Source organism: Callorhinus ursinus, unplaced genomic scaffold (assembly GCF_003265705.2).
Source record: "Callorhinus ursinus isolate GAN/ISIS: 27379988/994484 unplaced genomic scaffold, GSC_fseal_2.0 scaffold9, whole genome shotgun sequence".
NCBI lineage: Eukaryota > Metazoa > Chordata > Mammalia > Carnivora > Otariidae > Callorhinus > Callorhinus ursinus.
Genome location: NW_027397071.1, coordinates 48,159,280 through 48,184,118, shown reverse-complemented (window position 1 = coordinate 48,184,118; position 24,839 = coordinate 48,159,280). Strand labels below are relative to the sequence as shown.

At 39.4% G+C, this 24,839-nt stretch overlaps 1 protein-coding gene across 6 annotated transcripts in view; it reads left to right on the top strand.

The window, feature by feature from the left end:
* Nucleotides 1-24,597, top strand: part of DNAJC6 (DnaJ heat shock protein family (Hsp40) member C6) — a 141,322-nt gene extending 116,725 nt beyond the window's left edge. For 5 of the 6 annotated variants that reach the window (XM_025871902.2, XM_073896605.1, XM_073896606.1 and 2 more), the window contains 6 exons: nt 1,276-1,344; nt 2,369-2,488; nt 8,988-9,251; nt 18,521-18,663; nt 20,376-20,552; nt 21,656-24,595. In XM_025871902.2, coding sequence (XP_025727687.2) covers nt 1,276-1,344; nt 2,369-2,488; nt 8,988-9,251; nt 18,521-18,663; nt 20,376-20,552; nt 21,656-21,757 — 875 coding nt within the window. In that variant the 3' untranslated portion in view covers nt 21,758-24,595. Of the gene's footprint in view, nt 1-1,275; nt 1,345-2,368; nt 2,489-8,987; nt 9,252-18,520; nt 18,664-20,375; nt 20,553-21,655 lie in introns of all 6 variants that reach the window. The other variant, XM_073896604.1, reaches the window with a different exon arrangement.
* The last annotated feature ends 242 nt before the right edge of the window (nt 24,598-24,839 follow it).

The following is a 24,839-nucleotide window of genomic DNA, read 5'->3' as shown; positions in this document are numbered from 1 at the left end:
AGTACGGTGCCTTACATATGGTGGGTGGTCATAAGGATTTGTGGGTTGATTAGTAATAAAATTGAAGTTCTAACACCTATTTCTACATCCTAGTTGGATATAAGACTAAGATCAGAGTTTAAAGGAAATCAAACAGCAAATGTTAGCAAAATTGTCTAATTTCCACCACAGTTTTCATGGGTTACTGTGGTAGAAGAGAAATAGGAAAGAACTATTATGACTGATAAGGGCATGTTCTTTTTAACTTAATGATGGGAAAGTACAAGATGTCTCGGTTGGTACTAAGCAAACAAAACAGGCAAACGCAAACCTTGGTAATGCTAATTTTGGTGCTTTGATGTTTTCTTTGGTGGTGGTGGGGTGTGTGTGTGTGTGTGTGTGTGTGTGTGCGCGCGCGCGCACATGTGTGTGTTTAATGCTATTTACCATGTAAGTTTAATGTTTGCATTTTACTCACTGATTTTAGGGACAGAACCTACAGGTGCCTTAAAAAGAAGTTCTTTCTTATGGTCTCTTGTTTCTTATTTAGATTTTATAGATTCAGAAAAAGCTTACTCTACCAAGGTATATTCCTCTAATATACCTGATTCTCTGTAGCTGAACATTTCTTTTAAATTCTACATTTGGAATTTTGAGAGGAGTCAGAATGGTCTCTCTTGAAACTGCAGTAAGTTAGTTTTGAGTGATAATGAACTGTGACATTGGCATGGTAGATGATATATATAGTTAGTGCTCAATACATGCTCTGATTGACTCATCATTCTCCATTCAGTCACAGCAGAAGAGAAAACAAAATTTCAGTTCTAAGCCAATCATGGTTCTCATACACTTATAATACCAACTTAAGGCAAATGGAGTTTAAGTTTCTTTTTACCTTTTCTTATTGGCCACTGACTTTGTGTTAAAGGTAGAGGTAGGACACACAAAGATGAATAAGATAGTTCTTGCCTTCAAGGAACTAACAATTTAATGGAGACAGACATATGCACAGTTATAACTCAAAGTGTGGATGGAAGTAAAATATAGGTAAGCCAAAGAAGGAAGAGAAACAAACAGTATATGGGTTCTACCAACTATCATGTAAGTAACCATAGATGAAGGCACAAAAATATCAGTGTGCAGAATATTGGGAGAGCTCAGAGGCAGAGATGAATCACTTGGGACCTTGGCAGGGCCTGCAGGCTTCATGGAAGGGACAGCATTTTTCTGTGTGAACTCAGGAAAGTAGGTTCTCAGCTATTTTGTTGTGATTCTTTTTCATCTTCCTATTTGCAGCTTCTAGTACACCTGCTGTGAACATTCAGCCAGATGTTTCAGGAGGTTGGGATTGGCATACCAAACCAGGTAAAAGTCAACAGGTTATTTTTGTGCACATTTAGCTAATTGCTAAAGCATAATCCTTCCCCTGAGCTGTCATGAGTACTTGCAGAGTATTATAGCTCACCTATGTAATTTCCTAAACACTCACCTTCTGGTGGAGCTTTTTACCTTTGATGACAAGATAGTAGTGTGTTTTATACACTATTTAACTATTCTCAGTTTCATTTGCTGAATGTCTGTCGTGACAATAGAATTAGACGAATCTGGGTATATAGCTAACTCAACCACTTAGAAGCACTTGGATTTTTTATAAGCCTGAACCTCCATTTTATAATCTGTAAAATAGGGTTCATAATTCTTGTCCCACACAGTTGTACAAGTTCAAGTGAAATAGCTTATATGAAATTTTCTGGCATAGAGTAGGTACTGAATAATCTAAATAGTCTTCTTTCTTAACAAAGGATTTTAGTGTTGAATTTGTCTGTAATAAATAAATTCTCTTTCTCATGGCTAATATGGTATTTCTTGAGAGCCATCTTGTATGATTGCATTTCCAGTGCTGTGCAAGTTAACACACACACTCATACACACACACACACACACACACACACTATATGCTTATCTCACAGCAACTTTTTGAAGCAGTTGCTATTTCATTATTTAACCAATGAGAAAATTTTGAAGTTCAGAGAAGTTAAGCAATATGCCAAATTACTCAGCTAGGAAGTAGCAGAGCCAGAATTCAGATCCAGGCCTGACTACAAACCCCATAGGAAAGAATGAAGTCAGGTGATATGAGAGGTGAACACTGGACATAATAGTTTCCAGTGATGGCCAGAAATGACATATGCCTTCTCTGTTCCCTGTCCCTGCTCCAGGCCACTCTTCACTTAAGTCAGAGAAATAAGGTCTAACAACTTCTAACATATTTGCAAACCCTGTCCTAATTTGCCTTCAGAGCAAGATGAGCGGTAGCTCTGGATTTCTGAATTTCAGAATTCAGCCTTGGACAACTAACTCATTTTCAATGATTTTATTTCCTTTTCAGGAAGTTTTGGAGTGGGAAGCAAGTCAGCTGCCACCAGCCCAACGGGATCCTCGCATGGCACACCCACCCATCAAAACAAACCACAGACTCTGGATCCTTTTGCTGACCTTGGGACACTAGGTATGAACTCAGCAGGTTAAGATATAAGTAGCATTTACTTTGGCTACAAAGCCTTACATCCAAATCTCTGGTGTTACCTGGGACCTAAAATAGTATGGGTTCTTAAGCAATACTCTAAAATCTGAGATGGGCTTTTAAAAAAAGAAAACAAGCTTCAAATACTGGGTTGGAATTAACCCCTAGTAAACCATTTCTCCAGTGTCTAATTTTGGATTAGTAATATGAGTACAGTCAGAACCTTCAGGAGCACCTGATAACAGAGTTTGGCTGCAGCAAAGGTAATGAACATGTAGGACAATGCTGAAAAATGAGGCTGGCTAGATAGATTTGTGCCATATGGGGCCCACCATGCACAGGGCTTCCTGTGATGGTACCCCTGAGATCCTCATGTTGGCATCCTGTGTCTTCTGTCCACTGACTACAGTGCTCTCTGGTCAGTTTGTAAGATTCCATACGGAAAATAGACTCTGTATAGTATTTTCAAAATGTTTTCCATCATATGTTAATCATTGTTGCAAGATAAGTGTTTCATGGGGAAGTAATTTTGGAAGCACTAAGTTTAGTGGACTTTGATTATTGTAAAAACTTCTGAGCATAACTGTTCATGGTGATGTTCCCCAAAAGGATACAGGTTGCAGGGTTCTCAAACAATTTCACCAAGGAAACGTTTTTTTCAAGGAACAATTCGTTCGACTAGTATGTCATGAAACCTTTTCTTTCTCCTTTTTCCTTCTTCCTCTGGGCAGTGCGGAGTTAAATAAGGATAGGGTATCCCTGACACAGAGCTTTGAATTGGCCATGCTGATAGTTTAGGTTCTCTTCAGAGCCCTTCTGAAGCTTGAGAGCTAAATTGTCTGTAGGGAATGAGAGCATGACTCCATTTTTGCCAGTAATTGCGTCAGAATCTACCTTCCATCATACACCTGTTAGAATTTTTTTTCTTTTAAGAACTCTCAAAGTCATTTTCCTTTCTTTCTTTTTTCCTTCTTAATATACATTTCAAATTTTAAAACAATAACATCAGATGAAATTCTACTTCAAATAAAATCTTATTCACTGGGCGCCTGGGTGGCTCAGGTGGTTAAGCGTCTGCCTTTGGCTCAGGTCATGATCCCAGGGTCCTGGGATCGAGTCCCACATCGGGCTCCTTGCTCAGCAGGGAGTCTGCTTCTTCTTCTCCCTCTGCCTCTCCCCCTGCTGTTCTCTGTCTCTCTCGCAAATGAATAAATAAAAAAAAAACTTTAAAAAATTAAAAAATGTTTAAAATCTTATTCACTGTTCATTTTTTATCCATTCCCCAACTATTTACTAAGTGCCCTCTGTGTGCTAACATTGTCTTAATAAAAACCAACTAAACAAACAAAACCAAAACAAAATTCCTGCCTTCCTAAAGCCTGTATTCTAGAAGGGGAAAGAAATAGTAAATGAATAAATATATAATATGGTGTCAAATAATAAAAAATAACAATGGTATTTTAAGAGTTTTACGTGTATCATTTCATTTAATCTCAATCTTTTGAAGTATTGGGACTGGTATCCTCATTTTGCAGATGAGGAAACCGGGGCACAAACGATTAAGTAACACACCCAAGTCCCATGGTTTCAACACCCTGAAGCTCTGGAGCCCACACTCATAAGCCCCATCTTAAGCACTAAAAAAAAAAAAAAAAAAGCAGAGAGCATGTGAGTGATGGATGGCCTGGGGTGTTATTTTAGGTATTAAGTGGTTAGGAAAGGCCTCTTTGAAGAGGTGATCTTTATAGAAAGTTCTTTTTAAAAACCCAGCATCACATTCTGCATTTAGTTGTCATGTCCTTTTAGAAACCTTTAATCTGGAATCATTCCTTTGTCTTTTTTTTTTGCTTTTCATGACATTGATCCTTGAAGGATAGAGGCCCAGTTGAGAAAGTCTCAATTTGGGTTTGATGTTAACTTTGATCACTTGCTTTAGAGGGTGTCTGCCAGGTTTCTTCATTACAAAATTACCATTTTTTCCCTTTGTAATTGATGAGTAATCTGGAGATAATTTGAGACTACCTTATGTGAGAATATCCTGTTCTCCATCTGATTTAGCTACTGGCTTTAGCAGTCATTAATGATTCTTGCCTGAAGCAGTTATTACTATGATGGTTGCAAAATTGTGATTTTCTGATTCTGCCCTTCTTTTTGTGTATATTAATTGGCATTCAAGTGTAAAAAGAATCTCTTTTTCTTTCTCTCTCTCTCTCTGTCTCTCATCAGAATGGACTAATAGATTCCTTTTTGATTCATTACTGTCATTACTTTCTGTAATAGTCACATCTCAGATTTGGTTTGGTTTGTGAAAACCCCTTTTTTCTGGCTCCTATGTCCTTATCACTTGTGTCCATCAGTTTTTGAGAACCTTCTTTCTTTATGGCCCAACAAGATGCTCCAGGCTTGTCTTGAAATATTTGTTCCCCAGTCCTAAAATCAGTCATTCTCCAAGGAATCCTTATTCCTTTTTGTAGAAATCGCATTTGGAAACCAAGTTCTGTGTTCCAAGTGTGTTCATTGGTACTGGAGTGGGTGTCATTGCTGTCTTTCAGGAGCTAGAGAGAGGAGATGAGTGGGTATAACTATATATAAAATCCCATCCAGTACCACAGGGATCTTCCATGCCTTGCCCTATTCTACATATGTGTCTTCCATTGCCCTGGATCTCAACAACACTAACTGTCCTACAACAAAAATAATTTCAGAATAGCTATATCCATATCACTACAACAACAAACCTGCTGGGAGGAGTTCAGGAGTTCTTTGTCAGTTTTGAAAGATAGTAATTCTTACAACTGCTGGGAAAACTGGTTTCCTAAATTTCTTCATTTTTCAAGTCACATAATTTAGGAAATTTAAATGACTTTCCTGAAGCCACACAGTGAACAGGTGTATAAGCAAGGGCTACAAGCCAGAATTTTTGACACCATGGCAAATGCTTTAAGGATTAAAATGAAACTTCTAAATTACATAGCTGCATTTCAGAAAAGACAAAAGACAGTGTCCTTCTCCAAAAGGTATTTTCACATTCAACAATTCTGATGTGAACACTAATGCCTTAGTTCCTCCCATAGACATTCTGATCTAATTGGTCTGGCTGTGGCCTGAGTATAGGGAGTTTTAAAAGCTCCCCAGGTGATTATAATGCACAACCAAGGCTGATAACCACTGCTTTAGCTTTTAATGAGGATAGCAGTGGCCTCTGGGTTTAGCTGCTGCTTTGCATTTTTGCCAGTTCCCAGCTTCAGTAGCATTAAAAATTAAATTTCTGAACATGGGTAGGAATATTCTGGAAGAGTAAGCATCAGAAAATCCTGCAATGTTGATGAGCCTCTTGAGAGCAGTATCAGCATTCGCCTTTTCACCACTGTGTCAGCAGCCTAGCATGTGAAAGATGCTGGATGGTGTTTTATAAATGAATGAATAAATGGCAGTGCAATGGACTATGGAAGCTTTTTTTTTAGTTTTTAGGCTTTTCCATGTTTTTTGAATTTTAAAATTATATACATATGTGTGTATACACACACACACTCACGCACACATATATATATTCAGAAGGAAGATAGTAAACATCCTTAAACTGTAAAATGAAATCCCAGTGCAGAATGAATACCCAGCCTAAGGTGTATGTTGATGTGCTGTTGGCAGGTGGGCCTAGGGGCTCATGAAAGAGGCTTCATGCTCTGAGTTACACACTGACAGGGGGCAATGCCATGAGTCCTTATGATGTACCAGTGTATACTGGGCATATGAACTTGCATCATATTATAATATATAATGCCTCCTAATTTGCTTAATTCAGGGTTTGTGAAATATTTTCATAAAGTCTTTGTGTCTTTATGGTATACCTATGATATAGATGTAGTTCTGGTTTTACAAATGAGGAAACTGAGGCTCCATGAGGGGAAGGTTTTCACTGAGCTTCAGGAGAGCAAGGATTTTCTGTAGATCATATTCCCAATGCTGTGTTCCCAGTGCCCAGCACAGTAGATGGCACACAGATGCCCTATAAATACTGATGAATGAATGGATGGGTGGATGGATGAATGAGTATATGCGTGTGTGAATGGGTGATAAAGCTGAGACTCAAACTCAGATTGACTCCAAGTCACAGTGTCCATAATGCAGCATTCCCAGTGGAGAAGGAAGGAGTCCTAGATGAGAATAAAGGGGAAGATCTATAGAGAGAAGAGACAGTAAGGGATAAATTGTAGTAACAGGTTCAGAGATTTGGGGAGGAATTAGGGATTATGGGTGCAGCAAATAAGCATGACATTTGGAGGTAGGATGCCTATAGTCAAGTCCCAGCACCGTTAACTAACTGTGTGATCATAAGCATGTCAGGAAACCTCTCTGATATTTGGATTTAAATCCAAATTTTTAAAGTGGGGTCAACATGAAAAAATGCTCAACATCACTTGGCATCAGGGAAATACAAATCAAAACCACAATGAGATACAGGTCAGAATGGCTAAAATTAACAATTCATGAAGCAACAGATGTTGGCAAGGATGTGGAGAAAGGGGAACCCTTTTACACTGTTAGTGGGAATACAAACTGGTGCAGCCACTCTAGAAGACAGTATGGAGGGGTGCCTGGGTGACTCAGTCGTTAAGCGTCTCCCTTCGGCTCAGGTCATGATCCCAGGGTCCTGGGATCGAGCCCCACATCAGGCTCTCTGCTCTACCGGAAGCCTGCTTCTCCCTCTCTTACTCCCTTTGCCTATGTTCCCTCTCTCTGTGTGTCTGTCTCTGTCAAATAAATAAATAAAATCTTAAAAAAAAGACAGTATGGAGGTTCCTCAAAAAGTTAAAAATAGAACTACCCCATGATCCAGAAATTGCACTATTAGGTATTAATCCAAAGGATACAAACAGTGATTTGAAGGGGCACATGCATCCCAATGTTTATAGCAGCAAAATGTCCACAATAGCCAAACTATGGGAAGAGTCCAGATGTCCATCAACAGATGAATGGATAAAGAAGATGTGGTATATATATATATATGTGTGTATATATATATATATATATATACACACACACACACACACATACACAATGGAGTATTACTCAACCATCAAAAAGAATGAAATCTTGCCATTTGCAATGATGTGGATGGAACTAAAGGGTATTATGCTAAGCGAAATGAGTCAGTCAGAGAAAGACAAATATCATATGATTTCACTCATATATGCAATTTAAGAAACAAATCAGATGAACATAGGGGAAGGGAAGGAAAAATAAGACAAAATCAGAGTGGGCAACAAATCATAAGAGACTCTTAAATATAGGAAACAAACTGAAGGTTGCTGGAGAGGAGCTGGGTAGGGGATGGGGTACCTGGGGGATGGGCATTAGGAAGACACTTGATGGAATGAGCACTGGTTATATGCAACTGAAGAATCACTAAATTCTACCTATGAAATTAATAATACACTATATATTAATTAAATTTAAAATAAAAATAAATTTAAAAATAAATATTTATGGATTAAAAATATAAAAAAAATAAAGTGGGATCAATAGTACTGCCTACCTCCTTAAGAGTGTTGTATAGATTGAAAGCAGTAATATACACAAACGTATTTTGTGCACAAATTATAGTTATTTTATTACCACTGTTACTTTGGGTTTGGTGCATGAAAGCGTTCCTAGAGATCACCACATTTCAATTTCTCATTTTACCTCTTTAAACACAAGCCATGGCTGGTCTTTGTATTTTGGAAACAGCCCAACATGTATGCAGCAAGTTCTTAAAAGTTAGGAGATTGTGGAATCAGAATTCTACTTAAATTCCCGGCACAAACTAATAATCATTTTTGTAAAGCTTGAGTAAGATCCTTTGCCTGGTTCAAAGTTGTCATAGTGTTGGCTGTGTTTACTCTCCTGCAATGAAATGCAAGAAGTGTGAAATTGAAACCTACTTGTGAAATTTCAAAAACATCTTTGTTTACTCCTGGGCACTAACCACGTTTGTACTTATAATAAATAATTATTAACCTTAATCATTGACATGTAAGTAGTACCTTAGTGAGTGAACGTATTTTGCTTTATTCTCTGTTCTTGTCATTTGGTAGTTTTTCTTCCAGTGAAAAAACCGAATGTGCTTAGAAGGTGGGAAGGAGAGAAGAGATGGCACAGTGGGAAAAGCCAGGGCTCTTCAGGCTTGGAGTCAAAGACTTGGATTCATGTCCCAGTTCTGCCACTTGTTGGTTGTGTGACTTAAAAAAAAATCACTTAACTGCTCTGAACTGCCGTTTGTTTATCTGAAGAAAATGATGGGGCTATTAATACATACCTAAAAATGTCACTGTGGGGATTAAAGGAAATATATACCTGCAGTTTCTTTAACTATTAGGAAGGTTAATGGTGCTATCAGTCAAGGTCATTTCCACTAAAGTCACTGAAAACAGTAACTTGGGACACAGGAATTAGAGGCTACTCAAAATAGCATTCCTCTCTGTCTCTCTTTTTGTTTCCCTAGGTAGTTCTTCATTTGCCAGCAAACCCACCACGCCAACTGGATTGGGTGGAGGATTTCCACCTCTCAGCTCGCCGCAGAAAGCATCTCCCCAGCCCATGGGGGGAGGGTGGCAGCAGGGAGGTGGCTATAGCTGGCAGCAGACACAGTCTAAGCCACAGACCGGCATTCCCCACTCGTCTCCCCAGAACCGACCCAACTACAACGTGAGCTTCTCAGCCATGCCTGGGGGGCAGAGCGATCGTGGGAAAGGATCAGCTAATTTGGGTAAGGATGATGGTGTGTAGCCTGACCAGAGGGTAGCCTGTATTGTCATACTACATGTATGTATGTATGTCCGAAGAAGGAGACAGAAAACGATTCCAGGGCTTTCTGAGTGAATCTTATAGTTGTAGAGGCACACCATGATCCCTACCTCCCATTCTGTGCCTGAAGCACCTGGGTTTACCATGCTCTTAACACTTCCGTTATTTTGTGACTGTTAGTTCACTTGTCTGTCTCCTTCCACATGGAGACCGAAGGGAGAGCAGGGACTGTGTCATGTTATCATTAGCACCTAGCTTAGTAGCACTGAATGAATATGGAGTGGATATGCATGGAGGGGTGGCTGGTTCTTGAAGCTGTTATTCCTTTGGAAGAGGGGGTAGAAGAGAAAGGTTGGGAACCTTGCAAGCACTGTTCATATTTGCCCTTGGATCCTGATTAGAGGAGTGTGTACATCTTGGACATTTGGTCTTGCTTATGCTCTGGTTGGTGGATGTTTCTGAGATCGTTCGGTTTTCTGTGATGGTTTTTTTTTCCCTCTCTTCTAAGAAGAAAGTTAAAAGAACACAAAATGGGCCAACAGCTAAGGATAGAGGATGCTTTGGATAGGACTCTTTCTCCCCCCGCCCCTTTTTTTTGAATGGGATTCTTGATAACAAGGAAAAAATAATGTATTTTGCCTAGCTGGGATGGTTAATTTTGAGTTTCTTTTTTTTTTAAAGATTTAATTTATTTATTTGACAGAGACAGACACAGCGAGAGAAGGAACACAAGCAGGGGGAGTGGGAGAGGGAGAAGCAGGCTCCCCGCTGAGCAGGGAGCCCGATGTGGGGCTCGATCCCAGGATCCTGGGATCATGACCTGAACCGAAGGCAGACGCTTAACGACTGAGTCACCCAGGCGCCCCTAATTTTGAGTTTCTTAAACAGCCTATTATAATGTATTTTACATCTCAATTGATCTGATCATACTCAAGAACTAAATGTATAGATGTTTAGGGACATGGTGAGGAAACGGGCCTTTCTCTCTATGGAATATGGAAAAGGAAATCCTACTTTCTCTAGTAACTGTAGCTAACATTGAGGGCTTACTATGTGTCAGGTACTATTCTAAACAGTTTCATGTATTATTTCATATAATCTTCAAAACCAACCCCATGTCGTAGATTTAAAAAATCTATGACAGAGATAAATTATTTCTTAAGTCTGTACAGCTTGTAAGTGACAAAGGCAAGATTGGAACCCAGGCAATGTTGCTCCAGAACCCCTTCTCTTAACTGTCACACTCTACTGGATATGACACAAGTGCCTTCTCAAAATAATAACATGACAGGGATTTTTTTCTTGGGAATATGTAACATCATGTTTGTTCTTTGGTTAGCAGTGGATATTGCTTAGACAATTCCATAGAGTCTTGGGACTTCCCCTCCATTTTTATTTTGAGTAGATGTAGGGTGACTGGCTTCAGTCAGGAGATATTTATGGACCATCTTCAGTGTAGAAAACATTGGGGATTATGGCAGTGAACAAGACAGACAAATTCCATCATCTCAGACCACTTACGTTTTAGCATGTGCATGTGCGGGTATGTGTTCAGAATGTCTTACAGTATAGAGATGGCAAATGGGTTTCATTTCACATGCCAACTTTGGTTGATGGGCATTGACAGCATGGATTTCCGTGTTTTGGTTCTGTTGTAATATAATAAACATTTAAAAAGGCACTATTCTAAACCCTTTAAGATGTTAACTATCAATTCTCACAACAACCCTATGAGGTAAGTAGTATTGTTAACACCATCCCTGTTTTACAGATGAGGAAACTGAGGCATGTCGATAAATGACTTGCTCCAAGGTTACATTGGCCAGTAAGTGGCAGAGGTATAATTCAAGCCTGGGGAGTCCAGCTCCAGAGACTTTGCTCTTGCCACCATGCCTCTCCAAACATTAAGAAAGATTATGAAGCCACAAGCAGACTTGGTGAAAAAGAGCACTGTTGGGAGGGACTCGAACTGTCAGCTGGGTGTGGGCAGGAAAGCAGTGGCATCTGTGGACTGCAAGTACCCAAACTCAGGTGTTCGTCCCATTGCTGATACTAACTAGTTGTATGACTAGAGCGGGTGGGGTCGGGGGGGCATCACGAGTATCCTCAGCTATGAAAAGATGATACAGTGGGAAAAGTGTTACGGAGTTGGATTTAGTCTAACAATCTAGCCTGGAGTCCTAGCTTTGCCACGGACGTGGTATATGATTCTGGGCAAATCTCTTAGGTTCTCCAGACCTCATTTTCCTCATCTGTCAAATGGGCATGACAGTCTCATACCCTACTCATTGGGTAAGTATAAGGAGTAAGAGGACTAATGCATGTGAAAGCACCTTGGAGACCCTAAGTGTTATGAGGTGATAGGATTTTATGTTTAAGAGTAAAAATTATAGGGGGAGGAGCAAGATCGCGGAGGAGTTTCATCTGGTCCCAGGAATTCAGCTAGATAGTTATCAAATCACTCTGAACACCTACAAACTCAACAGGAGATCAAAGAAAAGAATAGCAACAACTCTCTGAAAGAAAAGTGACCACTTTCTGGAAGGTAGGACGTGCGGAGAAGTGAATCCGAGGCGATATTCAGGAGGATAGACGGCAGGGGAGGGGGCCTCTGCCGGCCGCTTCTGGCAAGTGATAGAGCCTCGGAGCACAAAATCGGGACTTTTAGAAGTCGGCTCCGCTGAGGGACGTTGCCCCACTGGCTAAGGGTGGGGGGGGGGGGAGCCCTCGCTGGGACAGTGTGGTCTCAGGACCCTCGGGGCCACAGGAAGCCCAGGGGTGCCTGAGTGCGGCAGAGCTCCCAGGTATCGGAGCGGGGAAGCCAGCTGCAGAGACGGAGCCGAGGCACAGGCTCTCAGCTCGGGGTTGCCATAAACCGTCATCTGTGGCCCAGTCGGGCCACTGCTCTTCCATCAGGGACCCAACAAGCGGCAGATCCGGGGAGACTCCCCTTCCTCCCCCAGGAGGAGTGGCGCAGGAGCGCACCGCAGGAATCTGCTGGGTTTGGAGACTCCAAACAGGGTCGTGTGCCAGAGACAGAAATGCTCGGTCACAGGCCGGGTGAGCATGGAGTGCAGCCGGAGACCGGGGAGACAGGAGTGATTGACTGCTTTTCTCTGGGGGCGCACTGAGGAGTAGGGCCCCGAGTTCTCAGCTCCTCCGGGGCCATTTTCATTCTTGTCCTCCAAAGCTGCACGGAAAGCTTGCAGGAAACAAAAGCTCCCGAGAGCAAACCCAAGCAGATTACCTAGCTTGGCCCGGCAAGGGCAGGGCAATTCCACCTCCAGCAATGACATTTGAGAACCATGGCAACAGGCCCCTCCCCCAGAAGATCAGAAAGAACATCCAGCCAAGACCAAGTTTACCGATCAATGAGAACGGCACAACTCCAGCACTAGGGGAATACAGCACAGAGAATTCATGGCTTTTCCCCCATGATTCTTTATTCTTTCAAAGTTAATTTTTTTAATTTTCTTTATTTTTTTCTTTTTCTATTTTTTTTACATTTTTCTTCTTTCCTTTTTCAACTAACATATTTTATCAATTCCTTTTTTCAAAATCTTTTTTAATTTTCACTTTTACAGTCATATTCTATCCCTTCATTGTACTTAACCTTATTTTGTGTGTGTATAGATATATATAAGTTTTTCTTTCTTTAGAATTTTGGGATACAGTTTCTTCTAACAGACCAAAATATACCCTAAATCTAGTGTATGGCTTGGTTCTAGTCTCCTGCCTGATCACATTCTCTACTTTTTTTTTTTCAACCAACTTCTTATCTTATCAATTCCTTTTTTAAAATCTTTTTTAATTTTCATCTTTATAGTCATATTTCATCCCTTCATCGTATTTACCCTTATTTTTGTATATATATAAGTTTTTCTTTCTTTAAAATTTTGGGAGGCAGTTTCTTCTAACAGACCAAAATATACCCAAAATCTAGTGTGTGGCTCTATTCTGTTCACCAGCCTGATCATATTTTTTTCCTCTTTTCTTTCCCCCCTGGTTTTGGGTCTCTTCTGATTTGTTTAGTGTATATTTTTCTGGGGTCGTTGTTACCATTTTAGTATTTTGTTCTCTTATTCATCTATTCTTCTCTGGACAAAATGACAAAATGGAAAAACTCACCTCAAAAAAAAAAAAAAGAACAAGAGGCAGTAACCACTGCCAGGGACCTAATCAATGTGGACATTAGTAAGATGTCAGAACCAGAGTTCAAAATGACAATTATAAAGATACTAGCTGGGCTTGAAAAAAGCATAGAAGATACTAGAGAATCCCTTTCTGGAGATATAAAAGAAATAAAATGTAACCAAGTCAAAATCAAAAAGGCTATTAATGAGGTGCAATCACAAATGGAGGCTCTAACTGCTAGGATAAATGAGGCAGAAGAGAGAATTAGTGATACAGAAGACCAAATGATGGAGAATAAAGAAGCTGAGAAAAAGAGAGATAAACAACTACTGGATCACGAGGGGAGAATTCAAGAGATCAGTGATACCATAAGACAAAACAATATTAGAATAATTGGGATCCCAGAAGAAGAAGAAAGAGAGAGAGGGGCAGAAGGTATATTGGAACAAATTAAAGTGGAGAATTTCCCTAATTTGGGGAAGGAAACAGGCATCAAAATCCAGAAGGCACAGAGAACACCCCTCAAAATCAGTAGAAATAAGTCACAGCCTGACATCTAATAATAAAATTTACAAGTCTCAGAGACAAAGAGAAAATCCTGAAAGCAGCTTGGGACGAGAGGCCTGTAACCTACAACAGTAGAAACATTAGATTGGCAGCAGACCTATCCACAGAGACCTGGCAGGCCAGAAAGGACTGGCATGATATATTCAGGGCACTAAATGAGAAAAATATGCAGCCAAGAATACTATATCCAGCTTGGCTGTCATTGAAAATAGAAGGAGAGATAAAAAAGCTTCCAAGACAAACAAAAACTAAAAGAATTTGTGAACACCAATACCAGCCCTATAAGAAATATTGAAAGGGGTCCTCTAAGCAAAGAGAGAGCCTAAAAGTAACAGAACAGAAAGGAACAGAGGCAATACAATGGCACTAAATTCATATCTTTCAATAGTTATCTTGAACGTAAATGGGCTAAATATCCCAATCAAAAGACACAGGGTATCAGATTGGATAAAAAAACAAGACCCATTGATATGCTTTCTGCAAGAGACTCATTTTAGACCGAAAGACACTTCCAGATTGAAAGCGAGGGGGTGGAAAAACCATTTACCATGCTAATGGACATCAAAAGAAAGCTGGGGTGACAATCCTTGTATCAGACAAATTAGATTTTAAACCAAAGACTATAATAAGAGATAAGGAAAGACACTATATCATACTTAAAGGGTCTATCCAACAAGAAGATCTAACAACTGTAAATATCTATGCCCCTAACATGGGAGCAGCCAGTTATATAAGCCAATTAATAACAAAATCAAAGAAACACATCGACAATAATACAATAATAGTAGGGGACTTTAACACCCCCCTCACTGAAATGGACAGATCATCTAAGCAAAAGATCAACAAGGAAATAAAGACTTTAAATGACACAGTGGACCAGATGGACTTCACAGATACATTCAGAACATTCTATCCCAAAGCAACAGAATACACATTCTTCTCTAGTTCCCATGGAACATTCTCCAGAATAGATCACATCCTAGGTCAAAATCAGGTCTCAACTGGTACCAAAAGATTGGGATCATTCCCTGCATATTTTCGGACCACAATGCTTTGAAACTAGAACTCAATCACAAGAGGAATGTTGGAAAGAACTCAAATTCATGGAGGTTAAAGAGCATCCTACTAAAGAATGAATGGGTCAACCAAGAAATTAAAGAAGAATTTAAAAAATTTCATGGAAACCAATGAAAATGAAAACAAAACTGTTCAAAATCTTTGGGATGCAGCAAAGGCGGTCCTAATAGGAAAGTATATAGCCATACAAGCCTTTCTCAAGAAACAAGAAAGGTCTCAAATACATAACCTAACCCTACACCTAAAGGAGCTGGAGAAAGAATAGCAAATAAAGCCTAAACCCAGCAGGAGAAGAGAAATAATAAAGATCGGAGCAGAAATCAATGAAATAGAAACCAAAAGGACAGTAGAACTGAACAACGAAACTAGGAGCTGGTTCCTTGAAAGAATTAAGAAGACTGATAAACTCCTGGCCAGACTTATCAAAAAGAAAAGAGTAAGGACCCAAATAAATAAAATCATAAATGAAAGAGCAGCGATTACAACCAACACCAAAGAAATACAAACAATTATAGGAACATATTATGAGCAACTATATGCCAGCAAATTAGACAATCTGGAAGAAATGGATACATTCCGAGAGATGTATAAACTACCCAAACTGAACCAGGATGAAATAGAAAACCTGAATAGAAGGGAAATTGAAGCAGTCATCAAAAATCTCCCAACAAACAAGAGCCCAGGGCCAGATGGCTTCCCAGGAGAATTCTACCAAACATTTAAAGAAGAATTAATACCTATTCTTCTGAAACTCTTCCAAAAAATAGAAATGGAAGGAAAACTTCCAAACTCATTTTATGAGGCCAGCATTACCTTGATCCCAAAACCAGACAAAGACCCCATCAAAAAGGAGAATTACAAACCGATATCTCTGATGAACATGGATGCAAAAATTCTCACCAAAATACTAGCCAATAGGATCCAACAGTACATTAAAAGGATTATTAACCACGACCAGGTGGGATTTATTCCTGGGCTGCAAGGTTGCTTCAATATCTGCAAATCAATCAGTGTGATACAATACATTAATAAAAGAAAGAACAAGAACCATATGATCCTCTCAATAGATGCAGAAAAAGCATTTGACAAAGTACAGTATCCTTTCTTGATTAAAACTCTTCACAGTGTAGGGATAGAGGGTACATACCTCAATATCATAAAAGCCATCTATGAAATACCCACAGCGAGTATCATTCTCAATGTGGAAAAACTGAGAGCTTTTCCCCTAAGGTCAGGAACATGGCAGGGATGTCCACTATCACCACTGCTCTTCAACATAGTACTAGAAGTCCTAGCCTCAGCAATCAGACAACAAAAAGAAATAAAAGACATCCAAATCAGTGAAGAAGAAGTGAAACTCTCTTTGCAGATGATATGATACTTTATGTGAAAAACCCAAAAGACTCCACCCCAAAACTGCTAGAACTCATACAGGAATTCAGTAAAGTGGTAGGATATAAAAATCAATGCACAGAAATCAGTGGCATTTCTATACACCAACAACGAGACAGAAGAAAGAGAAATTAAGGAGTCTATCCCATTTACAATTGCACCCAAAACCATAAGATACCTAAGAATAAATGTAACCGAAGAGGAAAAGAATCTGTACTCAGAAAACTATAGAATACTCATGAAAGAAATTGAGGAAGACACAAAGAAATGGGAGAATGTTCCATGCTTATGGATTGGAAGAACAAATATTGTGGAAATGTCTATGCTACCTAGAGCAATCTACACATTTAATGCAATCCCTATCAAAATACCATCCACTTTTTTCAAAGAAATGGAAATGGAACAAATAATCCTAAAATTTGTATGGAACCAGAAAAGACCCCGAATAGCCAGAGGAATGTTGAAAAAGAAAAGCAAAGCTGGTGGCATCACAATTCTGGACTTCAAGCTCTATTTCAAAGCTGTCATCATCAAGACAGTATGGTACTGGCACAGAAACAGACACATAGATCAATGGAACAGAATAGAGAGCCCAGAAATGGACTCTCAACTCTATGGTCAACTAATCTTCGACAAAGCAGGAAAGAATGTCCAATGGAATAAAAGACAGTCTCTCCAACAAATGGTGTTGGGAAAATTGGACAGCTACATGCAGAAGAATGAAACTGGACCATTTCCTTATACCACACACAAAAATAGAGCAAAATGGATGAAAAACCTCAATGTGAGACAGGAATCCATCAACATCCTTGAGGAGAACACAGGCAGCAACTTCTTTGACCTCAGCCTCAGCAACTTCTTCTAGAAACATCGCCAAAGGCAAGGGAAGCAAGGCAAAAATGAACTATCGGGACTTCATTAAGATAAAAAGCTTTTGCACAGCAGAGGAAACAGTCCACAAAACCAAAAGACAACGGACAGAATGGGAGAAGATATTTTCAAATGACTATCAGATAAAGGGCTAGTATCCAAAATCTATAAAGAACTTATGAAACTCAACACCCAAAGAACAAATAATCCAATCCAGAAATGGGCAGAAGACATGAACAGACATTTCTGCAAAGAAAACATCCAAATGGCCAACAGACACATGAAAAAGTGCTCAACATCACTCAGCATCAGGGAAATCCAAATCAAAACCTCAATGAGATAGCACCTCACACCCGTCAGAATGGCTAAAATTAACAAGGCAGGAAATGACAGATGTTGGCTAAGATGCGGAGAAAGGGGAACCCTCCTAACACTGTTGGTGGGAATGCAAGCTGGTGCAGCCACTCTGGGAAACAGTATGGAGGTTCCTCAAAAAGTTGAAGATAGAGTTACCCTACGACCCAGCAATTGCACTACTGGGTATTTACCCCCAAGAGACAAATGTAGTGATCCGAAGGGGCACATGCACCCCAATGTTTATAGCAGCAATGTCCATAATAGCCAAGCTATGGGAAGAGCCTAGATGTCCATCAACAGATGAATGGATAAAGAAGATGTGGTACACACACACACACACACACACACACACACACACACACACACAGGAATATTATGCAGTCATCAAAAAGACCCGAAAATCTTGCCTTTTGCAATGACATGGATGGAACTAGAGGGTATTATGCTAAGTGAAATAAGTCAGAGAAAGACAATTATCATATGATCTCACTGATATGAGGAATTTGAGAAACAAGACAGAGGATCATCTGGGAAGGGAGGGAAAAATGAAACAAGACGAAACCAGAGGGAGACAAACCATAAGACACTCTTAATCTCAGGAAACAAACTGAGGGTTGCTGGAGTGGAGGGGGTGGGAGGGATGAGGTGGCTGGGTGATGGACATTGGGGAGGGTGTGTACTATGGTTAGCTTTGTGAATTGTGTAAGACTGAGGAATCACAGACCTGTACCCCTGAAACAAATAATACATTCTTTGTTAATAAAAAAAAATCTTTGGTGGATTAAAAATAAAAAGAGTAAAAATTATAATGATTTTTCAAAAATTCTGTTACAGAAGGGAAACAAAAAGCAGCTGACTTTGAAGACCTACTTTCTGGTCAAGGTTTCAATGCACACAAAGACAAAAAGGGGCCTCGAACAATAGCTGAGATGAGAAAGGAGGAAATGGCTAAGGAAATGGATCCTGAGAAATTAAAGGTGAGTGAGCCCCTGGCCCAGTGTGATTATTTGGTGTGACTGTCATGTGACAAGGTCACAGGTGTGGAGCCATCAATGTTCCTGGTTCCTGGCTTTCTCACTGCTTCCCCCCAACTTTCAACCAGACTAGTTCTTTTTTTTTTTTTTAAGATTTTATTTATTTGACAGAGAGAGACAGTGAGAGCAGGAACACAAGCAGGGGGAGTGGGAGAGGGAGAAGCAGGCTTCCCGCTGAGCAGGGAGCCCGATGTGGGACTCGATCCCAGGACCCTGGGATCATGACCTGAGCTGAAGGCAGACGCTTAATGACTGAGCCACCCAGGTGCCCTCAACCAGACTAGTTCTACTTCTATCTGTTTTGATTCTAGGAGTCTAGGTAGCATTGGATTTGGGGAAAAAGAGTAGTTCCCCATTAAAAAAAAAAATTGTAAACCAGGTACTCCTGGTTTATCCTGGAAACAAAAGGGTAGTTATGGGGATGAATTGTGTGAGGTAGTGGAGAATGGGTTTGTAAAAGATCAAGAGAACTGGAATGTTCTCACAGATGGAAAGATTGAATTCCTACCTGACGAAGTACTACATATGCTGACACTAGAACTAACTGGGAGATGGCGCTCTAATCTGTTACTGCATTAAATGATCTCCAGAACCAGGATTAGCACAGCTAGTCCATCTTACACATTTTGAAAAAATGTAACATAATTCCAGATTTGTTAAAGATATATAGATTCTTGGATACTCTTTTGAGGGCAATATGGGATCCTTTGTTTGCATGTGCCTTTACTTCATGTAACACCAGAGAGATTTCATATTTCTTCCAAAATTCTATGCTCCATCTCAATAACATGTGTTCATTAGGCAAACTCTGACAGTTTTCTTTGAAAGAAAGTGGTTCATGTCTTTTAAACAATGCTTGGTTATTTAGCTGGTACAGGGTATTTAGTTGCTTGGGAGAGTAGCCATCATTCACCTTGGCTAAACCATCGTTCACCAAAAAATACCCACCGAGCTTCTATTATGTGCTAAATGCTGGTGCATTCTTACAAACCCTTCAACTTAATCACCTCATTTGCTCAAACTGAGAAGATTCAAATTATGAGCATTCATATAACTACTTGGATTCATTCATTTAACAATTTTTGAGCTGTGTTTTGAACCAGACATGTTATTTGGCTCCTGAGTTATACTGATGTATAAGAAACAGTACCTTTTCTCAAACAACTCTGCCTAATGGCAAAGAAAGACAAACACATGGGTGATTTCGATAAAGTATCACACATATGATAGAAACATGTTCAAGGGATTAGCTCAAAGAAATTTGTTCTTTTTTTCAAGGGGTACTTATTTAGTGTCTGTCTGCCAGACACTCGACAGAGGCAGGTAACCCAGACCAAAGTAGACATGGGTGTGCACCCATGGAGTTCATACTTTAAGAGTGAGATTAACTCTGGGGTGGGGCCGAGAGGGAATTCAAGCTGTCAAAGGTGAACAGTACAAAATTCCTGAGCAGGCTTTAAAAGGATAATGAAGGGTTAACCAGAAAGACAAGGAGATGGAGGTGGAAAAGGATCCCAGGTTGAGGAAACAACTTGGAGTACTCACAGAGCCCCAAGTAGTTGATGTTGCTGGGGCAGGAGGGGTTTCCAGAGTCTTGGTGGAGACCTTTGGGATTTGAAAACATTTGAATTTCCTAATTCCCTCTGCGTTGACAGATTCTGGAATGGATTGAAGGCAAAGAGAGGAATATCAGAGCACTTCTGTCCACGATGCACACTGTGCTGTGGGCTGGGGAGACCAAGTGGAAACCAGTTGGCATGGCAGACCTGGTAACACCTGAGCAGGTGAAAAAGGTGTACAGGAAGGCTGTGCTGGTGGTGCACCCAGATAAAGTGAGTATAACTTGCCCTTTACGATACAAGAGAAATTAAACTATGTAATACAATAATGGAGTGAGGGGGCTTTACTCAGGTGTATGATTTACCACTGACTAACTTTTAGGGATCAGACATAAATTGTGTCCTGGCCTATAACAAATAGTAAGGGCGGGCTAAGAGCTGGACAGAGGAAAATTTTTCTCTTGTGGAGATATAGCAGTATGTTTAGCCACAACTATAGGGAAGGAGCTTTAGAATGTAGTTGGCAAAATTGGTGGGAATCAACAAAATATTCAAAATGGACCTAAATTCATCATTCTATTGATGATGCCAGTTTATGTTTTCATGGAAGTATATCCACATATAGGTGCTCTACAATGTCAGAAACTACCACATGGCCCCAGTTGAAATCATCGTAATACATAGAAACCTCTTAGAGAGAAGTGAGTCACCTTGCTGTCATATAGATGAAGTCGTTGTTATTTATACCAGTCCTGTTATGTGAGGCTGTGGTTGAAATGCCACTTGGGAACACATGCTTGAATTTGATATATTTGATTTTCATTTCTCCGTGCTTTTGGTGATTAGTCTGAAGAGAAGAGTTAATGAGAAACAATGTGTTTCAGTGAGTCAAATGAGAATGGGAAACAAGAGCCTAGAAAAACACGCAAACTCTATGCCCGTGTCACCGGTCGCCAAGAACTTAATTTTATTTAGAAATGGGAAAATAGGAATTTACACTTGATCTTAGCCAAAAGGCCGAGAAGTGATGGGAAAATAGGAATATAGAAATACAATCAATTATAGATAGGCTGTCATGAGCCTTTGTCATTGGTAGGTACTTCTGGAGAATGGGTGCGTCTTTCATTACTCAGTAAGTGCTCTGTTTCTACTCATTCACGGACTACTGTTACCATATGTGAATTCCTAAGGGGAAGGAGTTCTGGGGAGGTCATAGTAATTAGGGTCACATAGATTGAGCTATAAAAAGAGAAATGGCCTATTAGAAAAACATTTCAATTACTTGGAGCCCCCATATTAGCAGTGAAAATTGTAATACAAGTAAAATTTTGGTCTGTAGTATCTAATGTGTTGTTTTGTTTTTGTTTTTTCTACAGGCTACCGGGCAACCTTATGAACAATATGCAAAGATGATTTTCATGGAGCTCAATGATGCCTGGTCTGAATTTGAAAATCAAGGTCAAAAGCCCTTATATTAATTTATGAGCTTTTCCATCTCTGCTGCAGACCTGTGCTAATGCTTAGTGTGCGTCACAATTCCGAAGTTTTCACAGGTGAACCAAAAACTCCAGTAACGTGTATCTAGTACTAAACTGTTAAATTACTCATTAATTAATTCCTCGTTGATAAAGAATGTGGATGTTTGTTTCCTCAAGTCCCCACCATAAAAAGTCCAAAGCAGGGGAGGAACTTTTAGTCAGACGACCTTGTGGAGTTAAAACATTCCAGCGTGCCCTCTGGGGAGCTGACTCAGCATTTTGTGGGGAGATGGAAACAGGTCACCGAAGGCGTAACACCCATCTCATTGTCTGAGAACAGGATTAATGAGCAAAAGCTATGATAATTGGATTACATGATGGATTTTGACTAATGGTTTTTAGATTTTCTGGGAAAGATGTAATTTGAGCCATGGCTTTACATAGATACTAGGAACACAACCACGGAATATTTTATTTTTATGGAAATTTACAATGGTCTTTAGCATAATACTGTATACTTCTTTTGGTCAAGAGGACTGACTGATGTAAAAGAACTTGAACTGTGGGAAGTGATTGTATTACAATCCAGTGATTGCCAACTCTTCCTGGATAAGCTAAAACTTAGTGGAAATGCTGACTAAAGAAAACAGGCAACTCTGTGGAGATAGACATCTTTGTTCCTGGTCAGAAAGGTGGGCTGCTACCTTCCTCTCCCTTTAGAAAACTGTGGTTGCTTAAAGAAAATGTCTTCATGATGTAATTTCAACTCTAAACCTGATTTGAAAGAAACAATTTTGCCATAAGGCTTCATGCTCTTTCTTTTGCTTAGTCAAGAAAATGTTCTTAGCTGGAAACAGGTTGCGAGGCAGTTTGGCACAGTCACATTGTATCAGGACCGACATCTAGGAAGGAGTCCCTGTCCTCTAGGTTTGTGAGCGGTTGTGGTGAGAGAGTAGAAACCCCACACTGAACACGAGTAATGTGGTAGGCGCAGCTGTGGGGGGAGAGCTGTGCTCACCTTCCCACTGAGTCAGGTGGCTTGTCAGGATCCAGGCAAATGGTTCCCCTCCCACCTGTTGAAACTGGATCCCTTGGATTATTACAGTGGGGTTTATTGTTTTCAAAGTAGCTGGAGGTCCACAGGAACAGCATTCACACAAGGGCATCTGTGAAAGCCAAGCAAGAAGGAGACCTTTGCAGACTTCACACTGGTTGGATTTCAGTCCAGTGTTTTAGCTGCTTCTCATTTTGAGGGCTCAGCAGTTGCTATTCCGTGACTTCAGGAAGTCTCTCTGGGTGTGCACATACACGATGTGCATAGTATATATATGCAAAGCAGATGGGCAAAAAGATTTACATGCTAATCTTAAAAGTTCATGCTCAATATTGTGAAAAGCTTTCAAAAATTGTTTTTAAAAGACAATCATTTTTTGTTTCTATTTTAATTTTCTTGTGGCAAACTGTACCAGAAAAGCAGCATGTCAAAAATACTTTATGTTCTATATAGAACTCTCTGTCTTTCTTTCTTGCTTGCTTACTTTCTTGCTTTCTTTCTCTTCCTTCCTTTTTTGGTTATGTTTGTTATTTATTTTACCCTTTACTGAAAATGTGAAACTCACAGAAGATGTTCTCTTTTTAATTATATAGCTGTAAACTGTTCAAGGTAACCATAACAAAATAGGTGTTATTTATTAACGTATTATGAAATAATGTTTGATCCAGTATGTGCTTGTCTTATTTAAAATTGGAATGTGAGACATGTTGCTGTGACCTGGTTTTTTTTTTTTTTTCTCATTCACGTTTGTAGATATTGTGTGAACTACAGTATATAATGATAATAATTAAAAGAATACTATGTGAATGTCACATACATTTTGAAATGATAGAACTATATTAGCTTTGTATCATGTTTGGGTAATTCATCAATGTTCACAATATAAAACATCATTAAACATTATGTAATTAGCAATGAGAAAGAATCTTACCTAACTTATTGAATTTGGGATTTCCTTCATCTCTTTTCCAGATACATTATAATTCTGGACCCCTATTTATCTCAAAACTCTTAACATATGCAGACCAACAGGTTTTTGCATTCCTTTTAAATATCTGGTTGTGACAAACCTTGTTGTTGATCAGATTCACTATTTCATTCATGTTTATTGTAATATATTTTTTGTTTTGTAAATATGTTACACACAACAAAATGTGATTGGTCTAAAATATTTGTAATGTATATTAAAAGGCTCAAAAATATTTGTAGAAACAAGTTATTTTTGCACTTATAGGAATTTAATGACAAGTTTGAGTTATATCTTCTGACATGGTTCACTTTTAAGAAAAGTTATGGGAAAAGAATATGAAAAGCATTTAATACAATTGCATCATAATGTAATCTGAGAGGATTTCTGGATTTATACTTTAACCACCCCCATACCGCCCTTTCCCCTACACACACACACACACACTTACTTTGGATCATGCTACAAAAACACTATGTTTCAAAAAGAATCAGCATAGAAATTCTGGTTTACTAGATAGAATATTAATGGATATTCAAAGCTGTGTTTGTATGCTGAAGCAAAGGGATTGATCCTGGGAGTCTGGGACTTTGTCAAAACAGATACAGCTGACCCCTGAAAAGTGCGAGGATTAGGGTTTCTGACCCCCCACACTCTCAAAAATCCACGTATAACTTTTGATTCCCCAAAAACTTAACCACTAATAGCCTTTGACCAGGAGCCTTACTGATAACAAAGTCAATTGACAGATATTTTGTATGTATATGTATATAATACAGTGTAATGTATAATGTTCTGTATTACAGAATACTGTCTTCGCACAATAAAATAAGCTAGAAAAAAGAAAATGTAAAGAAAATCACAAGGAAGAGAAAACACATTTACAGTACTGTGCTGTATTTATTGAAAAAAATCCACGTATAAATGGACCTGTACAGGTCAGACCTGTGTTGTTCAAGGGTCAACTGTATTTTAGTTCTTTAAGGATAGAAGCAGCATGTTCATTTGGAAGCACATGCTGCAAATCAAAAGCATTTGAATCATCCCTGTACTGTCTCTGT